Source organism: Bufo gargarizans, chromosome 1 (genome assembly GCF_014858855.1).
Source record: "Bufo gargarizans isolate SCDJY-AF-19 chromosome 1, ASM1485885v1, whole genome shotgun sequence".
In the NCBI taxonomy this organism is placed as follows: Eukaryota; Metazoa; Chordata; class Amphibia; order Anura; family Bufonidae; genus Bufo; species Bufo gargarizans.
Genome location: NC_058080.1, coordinates 480,995,516 through 481,017,723, shown reverse-complemented (window position 1 = coordinate 481,017,723; position 22,208 = coordinate 480,995,516). Strand labels below are relative to the sequence as shown.

Here is a 22,208-nt window from a genome sequence, read left to right as displayed (position 1 = left end):
GGGGGAAAATCGGAATAAGAAATGCTTTGATGCTCCACTCAGACATGCTAAATGAGTGAAGATGAGGTTATGTCTGGGTTCAACTCTGAACCTGGACAACCCCTTTAATTATTTTTGCATCAGTTGGGAAAAGACACCATGTTTACAGGCAGGATTATATGTATAATAGAATAATAAAGTGCTACTAATTGTATAACTCATGTAACCTCTGTATGACACGTCATGATAGTAAAATGTGTCCGCCTGACAGCTTTGACACTCCTAATGTTCACAAACACTCCTGGTGACCATTTTCAGTAGAGTGATAAAGTGTAGTATCTTGATTAAAAAGGGGGGAAAAATCAGTCTCATAGGGTAAGATGTGCTTTTACCAGGTTGGGTAGAACTCCAGTGATCTCTAGGTAATGGACCTGCAATCACACGTGCATGTTTCCAAAGCATCAAGCTGTCCCCTCAACCAGAGACACCTTCCTGATGGTTCCAAACTAACCCAAGGTATTGATGAGGAAAGGATCCAAATTTCATTAATACCTCTTCTAGATTCTCACCAAATTATCATTTCTTAAGTGTCTAATTGACATTTTATCTGTCAGACATTGCAGGAAAGCTCATTTCATTGTTGGGTTGGTTTTTAAAGCTATTGGTTGCCTTACCTGTCATTATTTCCATATCTGTTTTGATGGATTTTCTTGTGTATTTGATGTTTAGTCCAGTCCTTGTCCTCACGTTCATCATACAGTAATAGTATTGCATGGAACACATTAGAGTCCTATACAAACCTATGTTTATGGGGGTTATGCCATGATTAATGTGAGAAATAACTAAAAACAGCAGGTGGCGCTATACAGACCCATTTCATTGAATAGTTCAGTGGCTATACTACATGTTTAATTACATTCAGTTACAAATGTATTTAGATCCAGATGCAAGTTTGAAAAATGTAGAATATTTTTAATGGCATAACCCCTGTAAGAGATAGATGTGGCTGGGTGTACGGGCTTCATTGTAATCTATGTCAGGACAAATTCTCGACATTGGGAGTAAGGGGATCCAGCTGCTCTGACTCCTAATGATATCAGAATACTTCATACCTTGGCTTCTCTTTTCATGTTGTCTGTTATTTTAGTTCCTAGTACTATGCAACTATCTTGTCGACATTCCATGTGACCCATAGTCAGTGTGTATGGTACATAACCCCTTCCATCCTACAAGAACTTGGGAAGATGTATCAAACTCTCTACAAGAAAATTGTCTCTATTTCCCATTGCAACCAGTTTAAAACACAACTTTTATTTTTTATATTCGGCTCTTGAAAATGAAAGCTGTGCAGTGATTGGTGGATATGGGCAACAGAGACAGTTTCCTTTTAGACTGTTTTCATAAATCTACCCCATACTGTTCAACCATAGTGATGAGTGGCAGGGGCAATATTCGAATTCGCGATACTTTGCGAATAAGTAGTAGAATATTATTCATATATTCGCGAATATTCGTATTTGAGATTAAATCTGCAATGTAAAAATCGCGTAAGATTATTTTCGTGATTCTGACAAATTTGCAATGTAAAAATCGCGCAATGCAAAGTGGGTCAAAAACGAATATAGCACTATAGAATATAGTGCTATATTCCATCTGAAGTTAACCGGCATTGGCCCACAAGCAACTTAAGCAGGGTGGAATCATGACTTCAGATGACGAATATTCTAAAAAATTAATATTTAGCACTATATTCTAAATATTTGCGAATTTTCGAAGTTGCAATATTCGCGATAAATATTTGTAATTTGAATATTCGCGCTCAACACTATTCAACCATGAATTATGTCTTTGCCTCTATACTGAACCATTTGTTTGTCTTGCTCCAAGGTCATGTTCACACCACAGAAATTTGTAACATGTCACGGATTGAAGTAGATTCTAAGCAGTAAGTGATTCATGAGCAGTCGTGGGGTGGAGATGCTGCTTGGAAGAGTTATGCTGGCCGGTCTTTCTCCTGGCTTGATTGACGTTCTGCAGGCTGGGTCACATCTTCATGCAGAAACTTTTGGGGGGTGCATACACAATGGAGCAGGTGCACTAGTCTCAGCATCATCTGCACACTGCGCGTGTGCCAGATGTTGCTGGAGGTGGCTTGTGAACGTCAATCAAGCCAGGAGGGGGACTGGACTCTTCCAAGAAGTGGAAGCACCCTTATGACTTAGCATTGGAATACAGCATTCAAACCTTTTTTTCCTGACATTTGTCAAATTGCTCAGAATATACAAGATCATCACTGTGAAGCTGTCACTGGTTGGTTACGGTTGCAGGCCTTAATTCAGATTAAATTCAGATTCCCTTTAACCCATGAAAATGATAATATATTTGAAAGTGGTGGGGAAGTCTTCACTAATAACACTAATGTAAAAAAAACACAAATTCATAATGGTAGATTAAAATTCTCAGCTCTCAGTCTGACCACATGTGTCTATTTTAAAAGCAGTATGAGGCTGCTGTCAAACTGCATGTAGCATTCTCCACTTGCCATGTGCATAGGGAAAGCATCCAGCACACACAGCAAACTAAGGCTACTTTCACACTAGCAGCAGGACGGATCCGAACACACAGCAAACTAAGGCTACTTTCACACTAGCAGCAGGACTGCTGCTCTGTCCCCATTGACTATAATAGGGACGAGGGTGGAGCTCTGGTGCAGCACGGCAGTGCACGGCGAGAGGCCGCCGGACTAAAAAGTCAGACATGCAGTACTTTTAGTCCGGCGGCCTTTCGCCGTGCACTGCCGTGTTGCGCTGGAGCTCCGCCTCATCTCCATTATAGTCGGTGGGGACGGAGCGGCAGTCCGGCGGCACGGCAAAATAGCGGCTGGATGGATCCGACAGGGTGAACAGCTTCTCGGTTTCGTCCTGCCGCTAGTGTGAAAGTAGCCTTACCCACAGGCTCCCATTCACCCGACGGAAGCCAAAGGAGTCTTCTTTTTCCCTCCATTAGGCTGGTATATGTTAGGACACCATCTTTTTTTCTGTATGGAATAGTACTGCAGACTGCCCTACTCCATACAGAGGCATCCAGTAAAAAAATGCTTACCATACATTTGAGCCTATGTATCACGGATGCAACTATCGGATGCTACTGCAATTCTAAGTACTGTATATATAGTGGTGCGTCACAGTTTGTGAATTGTTCAGAATTTTGGTATATTTCTGCTTAAATGTGAATTAAAAGTACATCAGATTTTCACACAAGTCCTAAAAGTAATAAAGATTACCAAATCAAACCAATGAGTCAAAAACATATTTATTGAGGGGGAAAAAATCCAATATCACGTTCTGTGCATGGCAGAAGTATGTGAACCTTTCCTTTCAGTATCTGGTGTGACCCCCTTGCACAGTAATAACTGCAACAAAACGTTTTGAGTAATTGTTGATTAGTCCTGTACATCGGCTTGGAGAAATTTCAGCCGATTCCTCTGTAAAAAAAACAAAACAATGTCAACTCTATTATGTTGGGTATCCTCTAAAGAACTGTTTGATTCAGGGCCTCCCACAACATTTCTATTGGATTAAAATCAGGTCTTCCAAAACTTTAAATTTATTTTTCTTTAAATAGGTTCTCCGAGAATATAATAAAATTACTGCAAATAACTAAATAGTATTCTAATATTAACACATTCCCACATAGCATATATTAATTATAATGGCTCATTTTCTCTAGGTTAATTTTCAGGAGAAATAAAATATCCCGATTAACAAATACAAAACCCATCCTAATCTTAGAGCAGGACAGGTTACTTCAGGGAAGTGTCATGAATTACGATCTTACACATAGCTGAAAGCATCTTTAGCTATTTGCCTAGGAAGGAAGAAGTGAAAGTGCAGGGAACAGACTGGTAGGGGTCTGATAATGTAGCAGAGTGCACACAAGCGATGCTGCTCATTAGCCACATCTCCCACCAGTCTGCCCTCTTTGCACTTTGACTTTGTTCCTTCCTACACACAGAGCTGAAGATGTCAGCAGCTATGTTACCAACAGGGGTGTAACTACCACAGTTGCAGCCATAGCACCTGCTACAGGGCCCGCACCACTAGAGGTCCTGGGCCACCGTGGCTTTGCATACCCCACAGTTTTAATCCTGTGCCCAGGGCTGTGCTACTTTCTAATGGCCCCGTTCCCTTGCCTACATCTGGATCTTCGGGAAGCCAAAGAAGTCAGTAGCTGCCAAAGAAGAACCTTGGCTCTTCTGTTGCAGAAGGGGGGAAGGAGAAGATTGCAGGATGAAAAGGAAGTGGAGGACAAGACTGCAGGGAAGTGAACTGGAGAAAGGATGCAGCTGGATTGAAAAGAGGGGGGATAGAGGGAAAGAGGAGGAAGGGGAGACCTAGTGACACTGAATAGGGGAACATAGTGAGCTGTAACTGAAAGCGTAATACAATAATAGCGTCTATCACATAGTAGTCCTCCTACTCGCCCCCCCCCCCACAAACACACGCACAATTGTATGCCCATGATAGATCTGCAGTGCAGGTGACATCTACAATATCTGTACTCAGAGAGCTAACACTGGTAACATCTATGGTGTTACATAGGACTGCAGGAGACATCTACAATATCTGTACTCAGAGAGTTATCATTGTGTTATCTGTGGTGTTACAAAGAACTGCAAGTAACGTCTCCTCCTGCCCCCCCGTTCCTCTACATTGCTGTGTCCCTGAGTTTATCACCTTGCTGCCTCCATAACATATCAATTTCCGCTGGAATTTAGGCGGTAATTGATTAGTGGGGGTCTAGTGCCCCTGCCGATCATTACACTGATGTCACGGTAGGTAAGATAAGGGAAGGAAACAGAACACAGCAAAGCAAACAAAACAACTGACTAGGCCCCAAATGCTAGGGAACAAAGGGGTCACCTCCTAGCAATCCCTAAAACACTTTCCCTAAGCTGCTATGCCCATGTGCATACCTCTAGGCATTCACAAGGTGGCTAGCATTAACATCGGTAGCCGGAACCCACATTCTCTTCTCTGGACCGTATCCTCTCCAATGCACCAGGTACTGAAAGGAGTCCAGAAGAACACGTGAGTTGAGAATTCTAGCGATCTGAAACTCCAGATTACCATCAACCAAAACAGGAGGAGGAGGCAAAGGAGATGGTTCCGCAGGTTCCACATATTTCTTCAACGAGGACCTGTGAAACACATTATTGATCTTCCAGGCCTGCAGAAGTTCCAGACGAAACGCCATCGGATTGACAATGGCCGATATTTTGTAAGGGCCAATAAATCTTGGACCCAATATCCAAGAGGATACCTTCAGCTTAATGTTTTTAGTGGACAACCACAACAAATCACCCACACACAGGTCCGGACCAGTTATACGTCTCTTGTCAGCCATCCGTTTATATCTTTCACCCATTTTTTTCAAATTAACTTGAATCTTCCGCCAGATAGATGACAAAGAGGAAGAGAATCTTTCCTCTTCCGGTATCCCAGAAGATTCAGTCCCAGAAAAAAGTACCAAACTGAGGGTGAAAACCATATGCACCAAAAAATGGTGACTTATCAGTTGACTCCTGCCTACGGTTATTCAAGGCAAACTCAGCTAAAGACAAGAACGAGGACCACTCATCCTGATTCTCAGCGACAAAACACCTCAAATAGGTCTCCAGGTTTTGGTTAGTGCACTCCGTTTGAACATTCGACTGAGGATGAAAAGCCGAAGAGAAAGACAACTGAATACCCAGACGAGAACAAAACGCCCTCCAAAACCTGGAAACAAATTGCATCCCCCTATCAGACACCACGTAAGAGGGAATGCCATGTAATTTCACAATGTTATCAATAAAAACCTGAGCGAGAGTTTTCGCTTTGGGCAAACCTGATAATGGTACAAAGTAAGCCATCTTGCTGAAGCCGTCCACTACCACTAAAATCACAGTTTTCCTAGAGTATCTCGACAAATCAGTAATGAAGTCCATGGACAAATGCGTCCAAGGACGAGATGGGATGAACAAAGGAAGAAGAGATCCTGATGGCCGATTGTGAGCCACCTTCGCGCGTGCACAGGTCTCACAAGCTGCTGCATAACCCTCAACACCTTTACGCAACCCTGATACACCTTAATAAAATGAGAATGGTTGGTGATATTAACTTCCTGTTCGTGGCACATTAGTATATGTGAGGGGGGAAACTTTTCAAGATGGGTGGTGACCATGGCGGCCATTTTGAAGTCGGCCATTTTGAATCCAACTTTTGTTTTTCCAATAGGAAGAGGGTCATGTGACACATCAAACTTATTGGTAATTTCACAAGAAAAACAATGGTATGCTTGGTTTTAACGTAACGTTATTCTTTCATGAGTTATTTACAAGTTTCTGACCACTTATAAAATGTGTTCAATGTGCTGCCCATTGTGTTGGATTGTCAATGCAACCCAACCCTCTTCTCCCACTCTTCACACACTGATATCAACACTGCAAGAGAAATGCTAGCACAGGCTTCTAGTATCCGTAGTTTCAGGTGCTGAACATATGCATATGCTGTGAAGATACGAGATGGGCAGCACCTGAAACTACAGATACTGGAAGCCTGTGCTATCATTTCTCCTGCGGTGTTGCTATCAGTGTGTAAAGAGTGGGAGAAGAGGGTTGCATTGACAATCCAACACAATGGGCAGCACATTGAACGCATTTTATAAGTGGTCAGAAACTTGTAAATAACTAATGAAAGAATAAAGGTACATTAAAACCAAGCACACCATTGTTTTTCTTGTGAAATTCCCAATAAGTTTGATGTGTCACATGACCCTCTTCCTATTGAAAAAACAAAAGTTGGATTCAAAATGGCCAACTTCAAAATGGCCGCCATGGTCACCACCCATCTTGAAAAGTTTCCCCCCTCACATATACTAATGTTCAATAAACAGGAAGTTAATATCACCAACCATTCCCATTTTATTAAGGTGTATCCATATAAATGGCCCACCCTGTGTAGTGGATCTAATTCCAGGATGTCCCGCAAGGACAGTATCATGATGTTCCTTGAACACCTTGCATCGCACTTCAGAAGGAACAAACAACTTGCCTGGAGGACAAGAATCAGGTACCTCCTCTTGAGCCCCCAACACTTTCGTCTCCAGCTCGCGGAAAAGAGCGGAAACCACCACCCCATCAGCCAAAATCGGAGCGGGATCCTCGGAATCTCCCCCCCCAGGTTGCATCAGAAAGGATGCTGAAACAAAACATTTCTTAATAGCAGAAAAAGCCTGTAATGCCTCATCCGACCAGACAGAGAAGACAGCGCCCTTCCTAGTCTTATCTGTCAAAGGTTTGACAATGGTGGAATAATTCAGGATGAATTTTCTGTAGTAATTAGTAAATACTAAAAACCGCATTAGGGCTTTCTGATTCTCTGGCCAGTCCCATTCCAGTAGTGCGCTGACTTTTTCGGAATCCATATGAAAACTGGAGGCAGAAAGCAAGTACCCCAAAAACAGCAGCTCCTGAACAGTAAACACACATTTTTCCAACTTAGCATACAATTTATTCTCCCGAAGGATCAATAACACTTGTCTTAAATTATCCTGATGAGTACTCATATCGGGTGAGTAAATTAGTATGTCATCGAGGTAAATAACAACGAACCTCCCCACCAAATGATGAAAAATGTCATTGATAAAGATCTGAAAGACTGCTGGAGCATTAGTTAAACCAAAGGGCATGACTAGGTTCTCAAAATGACACTTCTGGGTATTGAAGGCCGTTTTCCATTCATCTCCTTCCCTTAATCTGATCAGATTATAAACTCCTCTTAAATCCAATTTAGAAAACACCTTGGCACCAACAATCTGATCAAATAGATCCGGAATCAAGGGAAGGGGAAAAGGATGACGGACAGTAATAAGATTCAGTTCCCGGAAATCATTCACACTACCAAGAGTAAGGGAGTTTTTTTTTCATTACTACTTTCGAGGTTTAATAAAATGGCCCACATTAACGAACTGACCTTCTTTACCACAGAAGTAACACAGTCTATTCAGCTTCATAAAATTCCTATTACCAGAGCAAGAAGTAACCTGACCCAATTGCATAGGCTCCTCTCCAGCCCCTAAACAAGTGTAATAGGACCCCGAGGGACAGGTGGGACTGATTCTCCACCAGACAGCACATCCTGCCTGAGGAGAACCTTGCACCTCTCCCTAAGACATCTATCAATCCGTACAGCCAAAAACATGGCCGCCTCTAAAGAATCAGTTTTTTTATGAAATGCAAGGGCATCTTTTAATCTCTCAGATAGCCCCTGACAGAACTGACTACGGAGTGCAGGATCATTCCACTCCGAGTCAGTCGCCCATCTTCTAAATTCAGCACAATACGACTCAGCGGTACGTTCTCCCTGGCACAAGCAGCGCAACTTAGATTCAGCCATAGAGACCCGGTCTGGGTCATCATAAATCAGGCCCAGGGCTCCGAAAAATGTATCCAATGACCGGGGAGACTGTGAACCGGTCAGCAGAGAAAAAGCCCAAGACTGAGCTGTCACCTTTTAGCAGAGAAATAATAATCCCTACTCTTTGGTTTTCGTCTCCAGATGAAATTGGACGCAGACGAAAATACAATTTACAGGACTCCCTGAACCGAACAAAGTTATCACTTCCCCCGGAAAACCTATCAGGGAGAGCGACCTTAGGTTCCAGGCAGCCGTGGTTTCCCCCGGCGGCACCAGACGCCAAAGTACTCTGACACTGTGCAACCGAATTGCGGAGGTCAGCTACCTCCAAAGACAATCCCTGCATGAGATCAACCAAAGCATCAATAGTTTCCATTTTGCAAGCAGCAAGGGAAAAAAATGATGGTAGGGCGGGTTATAATGTCACGGTAGGTAAGATAAGGGAAGGAAACAGAACACGGCAAAGCAAACAAAACAACTGACTAGGCCCCAAATTCTAGAGAACAAAGGGGTCACCTCCTAGCAATCCCTAAAACACTTTCCCTAAGCTGCTATGTCCATGTGCATATCTCGATGGTAGATATGCACATGCCCACGTACCTAAGACTATAACACACTGAACCAAACCCTCAGCTATAGGGAGAGGGAAAGAGGCACCCAGCTTCTTCAACAACCGAAGGCGCTAGCGTCACCCTAGAGGCCTAGTCAAAACAGACACAGAAGGAACAAGGGAAAAGGACTTATCTAGAGATGTGTTGGAGCAGACGATCCACCAAACCTCCAGAGCTCACACAAGACAGAACTATAACCCGCAAAAGCTATAGGGAGAGGGAGGAATAAATAGCATCACCAATTACCTAAAGAGCAACACCTGGGAGGAGGTGGAATTCTGCTCAAACCCATAACAAAACAAACTGTCAGATCGAGTCACGTGCAGCAACTCTGACAGATCTCAGAACACCCACAGGGCAGGGCGTGACAACTGAAGGGGCCATGGCGCTCCTGGGAGTTCTGCATTCCCTTCATCTATGTACACATAGTCGAATCTGTTCCTTTTCACTTAGAACAAGATGCAGTGTTTGGCACCACCATCATATGGAGGAGCCATTGTGATAATTGGTAGGGTTCCTAGAGTTCAGACCCCAATGATCAGTATTGATGGCCTACAACAGGGATCAGCATTCTCTGCCACTCCAGCTGTTCTGAAACTACAACTTCAGAATCCTCCTTTCATTTTTATTGGAGTTAAAAGAACAGCCGAATAAGTGTGCATGCTGGGAGCTTTAGTTTCACAGCAGCTGGAGTGCTGAAGATTGCTAATCCCTGGCCTACAATATTGATTTATAGCAGTGCACAATACAGTTCTGTTTGGAGAAAATTATAATGTGTGTTAAGCTGGGCCTACATGTTGATCTTGGGTGTTACAGGTATCACAAGACTAACGCCTGTATTACACCATCGCTGGCCGCTGGCAAGCGTTTGTAGGAACACTCTTTAGCAATGATCTGGCAGTGTAATACTGATGTCAATTACCCTATGAACAAGCATCAGACAATCCAGATTTTTAGGAAGCTTAAGAATCATTGTTGGCCGTGGCAGATGGTGCAGTCTAATCTCGATCTGCTGCCGGAACACAACTAATCAGTATGGGGATGAGCGATAACATTAGTGATCACTCCTTCCCATACTGTGGATGAGATCGCTGCATGTAACACTTCCTTTCTGACAATAGCATGCAAAATCCTGTAATGTAATACAGCCTTAAGGATCGCAGTGCAGCAGTGCAGCCATAGAAATAAATGGGGTTGCAGCACGACTTGCAGGTTGCCATAAACGCCATCCCAGAATTGCACACAATCCAACCCTGCTGGTTATTTTTTTTTTACATTTGTTATATGACCAAGTAGAGGAAAGCGCTGGTGATATTGACTAGCTGCAGGAGTGGGGGTTGCACGGGAGGAAGGGGCTGCGGGGAAGTGGCTGGGGAGGCCTGTTTGAAGATTTACTATGGGGCCCAGTCATTTCTAGTTATGCTCCTGGTTATCAGCTGTGTGTAGGATCATAATTCATGACAGGCAGAAGAGTGGGGAGACCCGAGACAGCTCCTTAGCTCCTTGCTCTGAAGTAACCTGTCCTACTGTGAGATTAGGATGGGTTTTGTATGTGCTAATAGGGCAGAGGCCATTTTATTTTCCCTGATGATTACCCCCCCCCCCCCCCTAGAGAAAAAGAGCCATTATAAATAATAAATGCTTTTTGTGAATGCGTTTATAATAAAGTAATATTTCGATATTTTCAGTAATTTTATTTTATTAATTCCCAGAGAACCCATTTAACCATCCTTTGGTAGAATGAGTTGTGTGCTTAAAGAGGACCTTTCACCGATTATGACAATGTGAACTAAGTATACAGACATATAGAGCGGCGCCCGGGGATCTCACTGCACTTACTATTAACCCTGGGCGCCGCTCCGTTCTCCCGCTATGCCCTCCGGTATCTTCGGTCACAAAGTTATGGTAGGCGGAGTCTGCCCTTGTTCTGCTGTAGCGCTGGCCAATCGCAGCGCAGAGGTCACAGCCTGGAAGGTTATTTTCTCCCAGGCTGTGAGCTCTGCAATGCGATTGGCCAGCGCTACAACAGAACAAGGGCAGACTCCGCCTACCATAACTTAGTGACTGAAATCCCCGCCTACTATAACTTAGTGAGCGAAGATACCGGAGGGCATAGCGGGAGAACGGAGCGGCGCCCAGGGATAATAGTAAGTGCAGTGTGATTCCCGGGCACCGCTCTATATGTCCGTATACTTAGTTCACATTGTCATAATCGGTGAAAGGTCCTCTTTAAGGTCATTGTATTGCTTTATGACCCACATTCCCTTGAGATTTAGCTCATGGACAGATGTTCTGACATTTTCCTTCAGAATTTGCTGGTATAATTCAGAATTCATTGTCCTATCAATAATGGCAAGCCACCCTGGCCCAGATGTAGGAAAACAGGCTCAAGCTATGATACTATCACCATCGTGTTTCACAGATGGGATGAAATTTTTATGCTGGAGTGCAGTATTTCCTTTTCTTCAAATGTAAGGCTTCTTGTTTAAACCTAAAAGTTTTATTTTGGTCTCATCTGTCCACAAAATATTGTTCTAATAGCCGTCTGGCTTGTCCTGGTGATCTTTAGTAAACTGTTCTTTTGTAGTGCAGGAGTTTTCTCCTTGCAATTCTGTCATGCACACTATTTTTGTTCAGTGTTCTCCTAATGATGGACTCATGAACATCACCATTAGCTATTGGGAGAAAGGCCTTTAGATGCTTAAGGGTTACTTTGGGTTCCTTAGTGACCTTGCATCTATTACAAGCCTTGCTCTTGGCACAATCTTTGTTGATCTCCTCTATTTGTACTCAATCTGTCTGTGGATTGGTAATGTCAAATGTTTTTAGAGATGGTTTTGTAGCTTTTTCCAGCCTTATGAGCACTAACAACTCTTCTTCTGAGGGCCTTAGAAATCCTTTGTTTGTGCCATAAAACACTTCCACAAAAGTGTTGTAACTTGTAAAAATCAGACTTTTATAGATCCATGTTCTTTAAATAAAACAGGTCACCCACTCGCACCTGATTGTCATCTCTAATTTCCCCTTCAAATTATCTGCTAATCCTAAAGATCATTTTACTCAATAAACAAACGGCCAAGTCTGGTATTTTTGACTCATTTTGTTTGGTTATCGTTATCTATTTTTAGGACTTATGTGAAAAGCTGATATAGTATACGGATAAAATATATAGAGAAATATAAAAAATTATGAAAGTTTCACAAACTTTCAAGCATCACTGTTAATCCAACAGACACTGCAAAATGCAGTTGGCAAAGCTCCCTGCTATGAAGTAACCTGTCCTGCTGTAAGATCATGATGCATTTTGTATGTACTAATAAGGCAGTGGCCATTTTATTTCCCCTGATGATTAAACCCTCGAGAAAATGAGCCATTGTAAATCTAACAGACACTGCAAAATGCAGTGAGCAAAGAGTCTTATATAGACTCATTGCTTATTACTGCATGTCTGTTTAATGATGCTTGTAAAATGTTCCTTATTATACTTTCTATGTACAATATGAATATATTACTCTAGTTCTAGTCTGTACTTATGTTCCTTATGTTATCTGTGTTTATCTTTTTGAGATGATGAATGGACCCAGTTGCAGATCCTGCAATATATCGTAGCTAATAGATAAAAAATAAAGATGACACTACCACCTAACCAATATATTACATGGAATCCTAAGAAGTCTATCACTATGAAATTAGGCTAGGACTATCTCAGCTGATGTATTTTACTTACTGATCTGTTGCTTCATCGTGGAGGGAAAGTGCTATTAATTCATATGCACATGAGCAGTTAAGTATACCAAAGGTGGGTCCATGCCACTCTGTGTACCCTTGCTCCTCCTGTTCCTCTGCCAGCTCCTCCCTCTCTTGATTGACAGAGACAGGCAAGAAGACTATGGAGGAACTATGGCAGAGAAAGAGTGCAATGGCATTCTTGAATCCGCCCCTCAGTGCACTTAACTGCTTATTTGCATAGGGATTAAAAATACTTTTTCTCCAAAATGAAACAATTATCAAATTTACATTTGAAGTTTACCTATAGTGAGTTAGTTAAATAGCACCTGAATTAATCTTCTTACATGTCAGTAGGCATGCCAAAAGAGGACACGGCTTGGTCTGTGGGCTGGATACATGTTTATTTCCCATCTATAGATTGTCAAGATATATAGATGGTGCCAACAGCCACTTCAATTTGGGGATCTCATTTATATCTTCTGTCATATATGGCATGTCAAAGAATTAATTTAGGTGGCATCCCCCTTTGTCACGAACCTCAATAAAGATTGGACTCAGAAACCCCACTTACTTAATACAATGAGAATTGCAATTCAGATTTCCCAATAATGAAGGCTGCTGATAGACATCATGACACCCCCTGTAATAAATCTACAGGTTGCTGTGAACAACACCTATTATCTAATAGAGAATTTGAATTCCTTACTTCTCTGGATGAATACTATGACACTGCTCCTTCTTGCAAAGGGAATGGATTCAATGATGGTGTTGTAGTAATGGGGTCTCTGGGACTACCTGAGAGTTGAGGTCTGACTTCCAGGACTACTGTTCCTTGTAAACTGTGCTCTCTGCAATTTATAGATTTCAAAAGTCCATACCCTACAGACAAACAAAGACTTGTTGACCTCATAAGTATGCTGTTTTAGATCGTTCCTTTCCAGAGCACACAGCTCAGAGGGAACACTGGCCAGGACCACCATTAATTTACAGAATAAAGGTGGCCGTACATCTTCAACAGCTATCGCTTCTGAAACTCCCATACATATGCAATCCTGGTTCTGCCAAGCATGTGTGTTTTCAGTGTGGAGAACAGAGAGAACTGCTGTCAGACATCTGTAACAGTGGTTTATCTTCCAAGAATTCAACACATACAATCCTTCTCCTGCTCCAACATTATCTGTTGGGGTAGAGTCGGTAGCTCCCCACACACATTAGGTTATCAGTTGGTCCCACCAAAAACAGTTGGTTGGGCCAACAATAGACGAATGTGTTATGGACAATTTTTGTGTAGGGCAGTGCTTCTGCAAACAGTGAAGGAGACACATAGGTCACTGTGGCCCCTTCATTCTGCTGATTGTCCTGGGTTCCAGGAATCTTAGCCCACTGATCTAAGGATAGGCTTTAAAATTTACAGTGTTATAAAACTCCTTTAATGAATTTCTAATTATACAATTTCCTAATTTATTCTTTAAAGTGGCCCCAGCCTTATGCTTCACTTTACAATGTCATGATTCAAAAATAAAGTCTACTCCAGTTTAGGAACTTATTTTTGTTCGGCCTATCAGTCAAGAAGGGTTTGTCCATCTTCATGAAGCATCTCACTTAAAGTCATGTCACATTGACATATGCACACACACAATGACTCAGTCGTTGCTAAACTTCATTGTGACATAATTTGGGGTCTTGTTTCTAGGCTGACTAATATATTTTTCCACTTTATTTTTTATTTTTTTATTATTTTTTTTGGGGGGGGGGGGGGGGGGAATGTATGTAAAATTTATAATCTGCTAAAATATGAATCAGTGATTCATCTTTATGCAGTGCTTATATAAACTGCCAGAAATACAAGTTCCCATGTGGGTCTACACATGGCATAATTCATGCAGTATATATAAGAAAGAAAAAAAAAATAGTTAGAACTAAGTGTAATGGAACCTGTGAAACATGTGATATTATTCACACATTTTCTCATACTTCCTTTTCTGTTTTTCTGTTTTAGGTGAATTAAGTGATCCAATTACTGACCCTGGATTTTATGGTACATATAAAGAATTTATTTTTTTCTTAGCTGGGTGGGTGAGTGGGATTGAACACATATATCATATTATCAGCAGGTGGGCCCTCCTTGTCCACCTTTTCCCTTTTCCCTGGTAGTTACACCTTTGCAGAGCTGTGTTCACAGTGATTGGAGCTGAAATCTTCAAAAAATAAAACTTCAAGCACAGATAGTGATTGTATTATGAAAAGTGTCTTCTACACTAATCATGGTACAGTAGTCAAATTGTTATGGAAAAACTGTCTCACTGCATTATAGAACCCCAGATAAGTCATGACAGATATTGTCTAGCAAGAAGCTTGTGAAAATTTTCCAAAAGTAACCAGCAGAATTGCGAATGCAGCTCTGGGCTTTAATACAGGTTGAGGACTGCCAATCATCAACAAGTGGGTGAGGAGAGCAGGAGCTCATGAATAACTATTACTCTTGTCAGGCTGCCATGACTTTTTTCCAGGCCTGCGCAAAGATGATTATGATGCTGGTTCTTGGCAACCACTTACTTTTAGCTCATAAATGACACGCCCCTGATAGCAGCATGTCGGTCACTATATTATACTGCCCTCAGTGAGGTCAGAATAAAGTTGATGAAAGGTTCCCTTTAAATCCATATATGTTGTAACATAAGGTTTGATCAGGGCTATAGCTATTGAGCATGCAGTGATGGCAGTCACAGCAAGCCCTGGTGCCTGAAAGGACCACATAAGAAACCAGTAGCATAAATAGCACATGGTAGTTGGGGAGCTCTGTTACAGATTTTGCATTGGGACCCAGGAGCTTCAAGTTATGCCACAAGGGAGACTGAAACTTTCCCAGCGGGAAATTAAACTGAGCGTAATATAAGATTTTTCTGCTAGCTGCCAGTAACAAGAAGTCTTGTTGTTGTGTCAAATGCAGCACAATTCTCCTTCCAAGAGGCTTGAAACTTTTATGCCTGAAATTGATAATAATAATAACAACATATTCATTTAACACTTGTATAATATGACAAATGCTATTTAATATGCTGTATACTGAATAGATATAACTTTAAGGCTGGGTTTCAATGTGGGTTCAACCCAGCCCACTCATAGTAGCCAATGGAGGCACCAACTTGCGTTACCTGTGTTAGCCTGGAAATTTGTGCAGCCAATGGCCACTGCAGGTGGGTGGGGGATACAGAGTAAACCGAGCTTGAGACCACCAACCAGTGACATGTATAACATTGATTATCTCATGACAATGGCACCTGTCAAGGGGTGGGATACCTTAGACAGCAAGTCAACCATCAATTCTTCAAGCTGCCATGTTATGAGCAAAAAGAAATTTGTCAAGGATAACCATCTGAGTAACTTTGTCAAGGGACAAATTGTGATAGCTAGGTGAATTGATCAGAGCATTTCCAAAACAGTAGGTCTTATGGGATGTTTCCAGTATACAGTGGTTATTATTTACCAAAATTGGCCCAAGGAAGCACAATGATGAACCAGGGACAATGTTTCATGCGGACCCCTGTCACCCATTGAACCTGCCTACAATGGGCATGTGAGTATCAGAACTGGACCATAGAGCAATGGAAGGATGTGACCTGGTCTGGGGAATCACTTTTTCTATAACATCTTATGGATGGCTGGATGGCTGTGCGTGACTGACCATGGAAAAGTTTGCACCTGGATTTACCATAGAAGAAGACAAGGCAGTGGAGGCACTGTGATACTATTGGCAATATTTTACTTTGGAACCTTGTGTCCTGACATTCGTGTAGATGTTACTTTGACATGATTCACCTACCTAAACATTGCTGCAGTCCAAGTCTACTCATTCACCGCAATATTTTTTTCCTAATGGCAGGGACATAATGTGCCCTGCCATATTGAAAAATTGTCAGAAATGCTTTGAGGAACACATTAGTGTGTTCAGGGTGTTGACTTGACCTTCACATTCCCCAGATCTTAATCCAAAACATTTGTTGAATGTGATGGAAAATAAGTCTGATCCATGGGAGCCACGCCCTTTGCAACATGCAGGACTTAAAAAGTCTGCTGACATCTTAGGGCACCTTCTGACCTTTTGTGGAGTCCATGTTTCAAAAGATCAGAGCTGATTTGGTGATACGAACCTGCAAAATATTAGAAAAGTGTAATGGCTGATAAATGTACATCTTTAAGTAGTATGCGAAGAGATACTGTATCTCCCAGGGAAAGAGAGCCATCTCTCTAGTGTCAATGTTCAACTTTTCTTATCAGAGTAGAATTCTGGTTGGCTGAGTGAGATGGATGCATTGAACTCAGGTTAAGGAAGGTACTGTACTGCACTGGAGAGTTAGTGGCAAAGCTCCATTGGAAAATAATATGGAAAGAGGTATCTCCGAGAGAAAGAGAACCATCCTGCTAGTGCCATCTATTGAAAGACGGTTTTCCGTGGAACATGACAAGGGAAAATAGCCAAGCCATATAGCAATCGACAGCTGTTTTGGGGCAGTTCTTTCTCCATTTCACCAACAAAAAATGAGCAACCTGCAGATTTTTGTGCATTAGCAAAATTAACTCTTTTTTTATTAGTCCAAATGGATCATACAGGAGGGGCATCCCCTGCTAAGAAAAAAACACTCGCCCTACAGAGTGAGGCCACTCCCCTATCACATTATTTATAGAAACCTTTGTTATTTTCATGAAACCTTTCCTCTTGTTCCCTTAAATTGTATAACTTTAACATTAGGGTACTTTCACATTTGCGGCAGAGGATTCCGGCAGGCAATCCGGACGCAAACTGATGGCATTTGTCAGACGGATCTGGATGAGGATCCGTCTGACAAATGCATTAAAATAACGGATCCGTCTTTCCGGTGTCATCCGGAAAAACGGATCCAGTATTTAAAAATATTTGTGCATTTTTAAAGTTCTGCGCATGCGCAGACCGGAAAGACGGATCCGTTTTGCCGGAACACTTAATGCCGAATCCGGCACCAATACATTTCAATGTAAATGAATGCCGGATCCGGCATTCCTGCAAGTGATCAGTATTTTTGGCCGGAGAGAAAACTGCAGCATGCTGAGGTATTTTCTCAGTCCAAAAAATGTAAGAGGGACTGAATTGATGCATCCTGAACGTAATGCTCTCCATTCAGAATGCATTAGAGTAAAACTGATCTGTTTTTTTCCGGTATTGAGCTCCTGTGACGGAACTCAATACCGGAAAACAAAAACGCTAGTGTGAAAGTACCCTTAAAAGATATTTACTGTACTAAACTTGTATTATGTGTATTAAACACAAATATTAAATTTTTATATATTTTATTAAATCTATATTCAGATTTTTGTGACATTATAAATGGTGATTTACATAGGTAAACAGCCTGAATTATACCCAAGAGGTGCAGTTGTGTAACATGCAATCATGGGGCCCCATATGAAACTGGCCCCTCTTGGCCACATCATGAGCAAGTGAAATTATTGTATGGAATTTTAGAGACTCGTGGTCCCTTGTATATCTTGCTACTTCTTGTAATCTCTCCACTTAAACTCTGTAAAGACCTATATAAAATAACCTAGTATCTTAGCAAGGTACTTTAAAAGATGGGATAGGTTACTTGGATTTACATTAAATTGGTGATTTACGTTTTTTGTGATTGAGTCCTATTTCATACCTCTCTCTTTATGTTGTTTAGACTTGTGTTTAGTATGTTTCAGCAAGTTACATGTTGTGTCGTGTCACGCTTTGCTATATGATGTATATTCTCTCATAAACACAGTAAAACCTAAGGGTGCTTTCAGCCATCTAGGCATACATCAAGATTTATATCACCCAATTATTTTTCTTTAATTGCATATATAGTTATATAATAAGAATAATATTAACCGTATTATGTGAAATATACCTGCCTTACCAAATATTATTACAAATTTACCTGCTACCCCATTCAGATAAAACAAGAACAGATGTGAATGTCCTTAAGGGGTTGTCTGGTTTCAGGAGGAACCTGGACAACATAAGGGAGCCACCTGCATTAAAGAAGTGTTCATTACTTTCCTGGTAGATTCTGCCCTCGGCTCTGGTTCTCCTGGATCTGTGTCAGCTGCAGTCAATCACTGGCCTTGTCGGTGCACCACTGAGGTCAGTGATTGGCTACAGTGGTCGTTTTGTGGATGTGACGTCACCACTGAAAACAGTTAAACAGATCCTGGCCATTAAAACTAGGGACTAGTGAGGGATCTGTAAGGTAAGTAATGATCCCTTCTTCATTTCAGATGGATCTCCTTTGTTGTCCAGTTTTCTCCTGAAACTGGACAATTCCTTTAAGCTAGCCTGTTATTTAAATCATTCTAGACATTTTCCTGACCCTCTCACATTTCTCTAAAAACGCTAAATGCAATACAGACATTAAATAGGTGGCATAAACAAACCCTATACAAATGTCCTAGTGTTCTAGTGATTTATTTTTTCTTGTGGGACTGCGACATGGACATACGGATGTGGATGGCACACAGTGTGCAGCCTGCATTGAAATGCAGATTGGATGCGGAACAAAAATATGGTTGTATGCAGAGCCGGTTTTAGACAAAGTGTGGCCCTGGGCAAAATTGATAGTGGGGCCCCTGAAATATTGGACCATAAGGGCCCTTGCACACGATCGTATGCCCTCCGAGACATACACAGCACAGATTCATAGATAACAATGGTGCTGTGGAGGTCGGGCCGCCTGCAGTGCTATTGTCCCGCAATCAAATGATCTTATGAGTGTGGGACAATAGACCCGCGGGCGGCCCCGACGTGCACAATATCATTGTAATCTATGATGAAGGATCTGTGGATGACACACTGTTATGGGGATCTGTGGATGACACTGTTATGGAGGATCTGTGGATGACAATGTTATGGAGAATCTATGGATGACACTGTTATGGGGGATTTGTGGATGACACACTGTTATGGGGATCTGTGGATGACACTGTTATAGGGGATTTGTGGATGACACACTGTTATGGGGATCTGTGGATGACACTGTTATGGGGGGATCTTTGGATGACACTTATGGGGGACATGTGGATGATACACTGTTATAGGGATCTGTGGATGAGACACTGTGATGGGGGATCTGGCTGTAATACTGCCACAATGTGTGACTTGGCTCTATAGATGCCTTTATTAGCAGCCCTGTTCTGTCCCCCCCCCCCCCCCCAGTACTGAAAAAAAAAAGACACTGCTAATTTGGATTCAGATGTGGCCCTCAGATTCTTAATCTATATGCCAACGCCCCGCCCTCATTAACAATGCAGACCACCTAAACAATGCCATCTTCATAAGTTTCAAGGGGTTGTCTGGATTCAGAGCTGAACCTGGACATATCCCCATTTTCACCCTTCCGGCCCCTATTATATGAGCATCGGAGCATTTATGCTCCGATGCGCTCCCTTGCCCTGTGCTAAATCATGCAGGGCAAGGGCTTGTTTGTTTACCTCCACACACTGCTAGGCAGAGGCTTCCGCTCAGAAGTGTGTTCAGTGACATTACTGGCTCTGAAGGACTGGCTTTAGCGCTGCCCTAGCCACTTTACAGGCTAGGAAAGCACTAAATAATAATAATAATATTTATTTATATAGCGCCACCATATTCTGCAGCACTTTACAAATAAAGCCCACCCATCAGTGCTGGTGACATCACTGGGCTCACTGCTGGACTCACAAGCACCACACGAGCACGCCGTTTGGTTGTGCTGGACCCCCTGCAGCATTTTAGAGAGGCACCTGCGGAGCATGTGGAGGAGAAAAGTAACGCAGTTGAATGCAAAAAAAGGCTCCCACCGTCAGCACAACTAGGTATAAAAACTGCAGGGGGCCCCTTTCAGAAAGGGGGCCCTAGGCAATTGTCCTGTTTGCCTCCCCGGCCCTGGTTGTATGCATGCAGCCTTAGATCTATGTGACCACCAAGTAAAATACTAAGTAATACCTAGCCAACTTAATATAAAAGATTAAATGGGTTTCATTTCAACATTTATCATGCAGAGAAAGTTATTACAAAGCACTTCCTAATGTATTTTGATTGTCCATATTGCTTCCTTTGCTGCATTTATTTTTCCATCACATTATACACTGCTTGTTTCCATGATTACAACCACCCTACAATCCATCAGTAGTGGTCATGCTTGCATACTATAGGAGAATGTATGAGCTTATGTGTGTTCCCATGGTCCTGGCCACCAGAGAGGCCAGTGCTTTTTCCTATAATGTGCAAGCATGACCACCACTGATGGATTGCAGGGTGGTCATAACCATGGAAATGAGCAATCCAGCCAGCAAAGGAAGCAATATGGACAATCACAATACATTAGTAAGTGCCTTGTATTTAATTTTATCTACATGATCAATGCTATTTGCTGCAGTGAGACAGCCCCTTTAAGATGAGAACTTGCATTATGTTTCAAAATTTTTTATAGTCCACAAAACATGTGGAACCATTGACTTGAATGGGTCCGCGATCCACAAGATACAGCAAAAGATAGGACATAGCCTATCTTTTGCAGTCTAGAGGCACGTATCGGAAGCCCATAGAAATACTCTGCAAGCCTTCTGCAGGCTTTTGGGTCTGTGCCTCCACACCGCAAAAGATAGGACATGTCCTATCTTTAGCCATATCTTGCGGACCCATTCTAGTCAATGGGTCAGCATCCGCGAAGCAGAGTTCACACGGACCTCTATCTGCAGTCCACAACACGGGCATGGCGGCCATACGGTCGTGTGAATGGGCTCTTAATTTAAGTCTTTGCACTATTTCAGAAAATAAATATATGTTAGTCAGCCAAATTGTTGCACTATAGTGGGAGTTGGGTCAGAGAATAATGTTTAAAGCAGTTTAACAGTCTGAAATGTTGAATATGTCTTTATATTTTTTGTTTGTAATCTAGTAATTCTTTCTGATTTAAGATTATGAGACAACTTCTAATGACATTGGTGGAACCAGCACAGACAATGGAGTAACTTCAACAGATGTTTCCAATGGAGGAAATGAAGACAGTATTACAGTAAGTGTGATATTAGAAGTAGACAAATAGATCGGGTCATTTACATACCAATGTTGTATATACCATCCGCAGGCAAGTATATATTTGCAAAATGTGGTAGTGTAGATACAGCAGAAAGCAGTATTGGACAAAAGACAGAACCTTGATTTACATGAGTAGAGCAAGGTATGACTGTGAAAATTGTACCATTACCTAAAACCATTAAATATCAGTCCCAAGTTCCACTGGCTGCTAAGGGTGGCTGGTGTCAAATCACAAACAAGGATTGCTCAGGAGAATCGAGAAGGACATTGGTCATTTTAATGTGGAATCAAGAAGGACATTGGTCATTTTAATGTGGAATCAAGAAGGACATTGGTCATTTTAATGTGGAATCAAGA

The 22,208-nt window shown here is 42.0% G+C and overlaps 1 protein-coding gene across 1 annotated transcript in view; it reads left to right on the top strand.

Annotated features, from left to right (window-relative positions):
• The window catches only part of NTRK2 (neurotrophic receptor tyrosine kinase 2), a 270,802-nt gene that overhangs the window by 95,497 nt on the left and 153,097 nt on the right, over positions 1–22,208 (top strand). The window contains exons 10-11 of the mRNA XM_044273679.1: positions 14,778–14,816; positions 21,731–21,828. Coding sequence (XP_044129614.1) covers positions 14,778–14,816; positions 21,731–21,828 — 137 coding nt within the window. The remainder of the gene's footprint in view (positions 1–14,777; positions 14,817–21,730; positions 21,829–22,208) is intronic.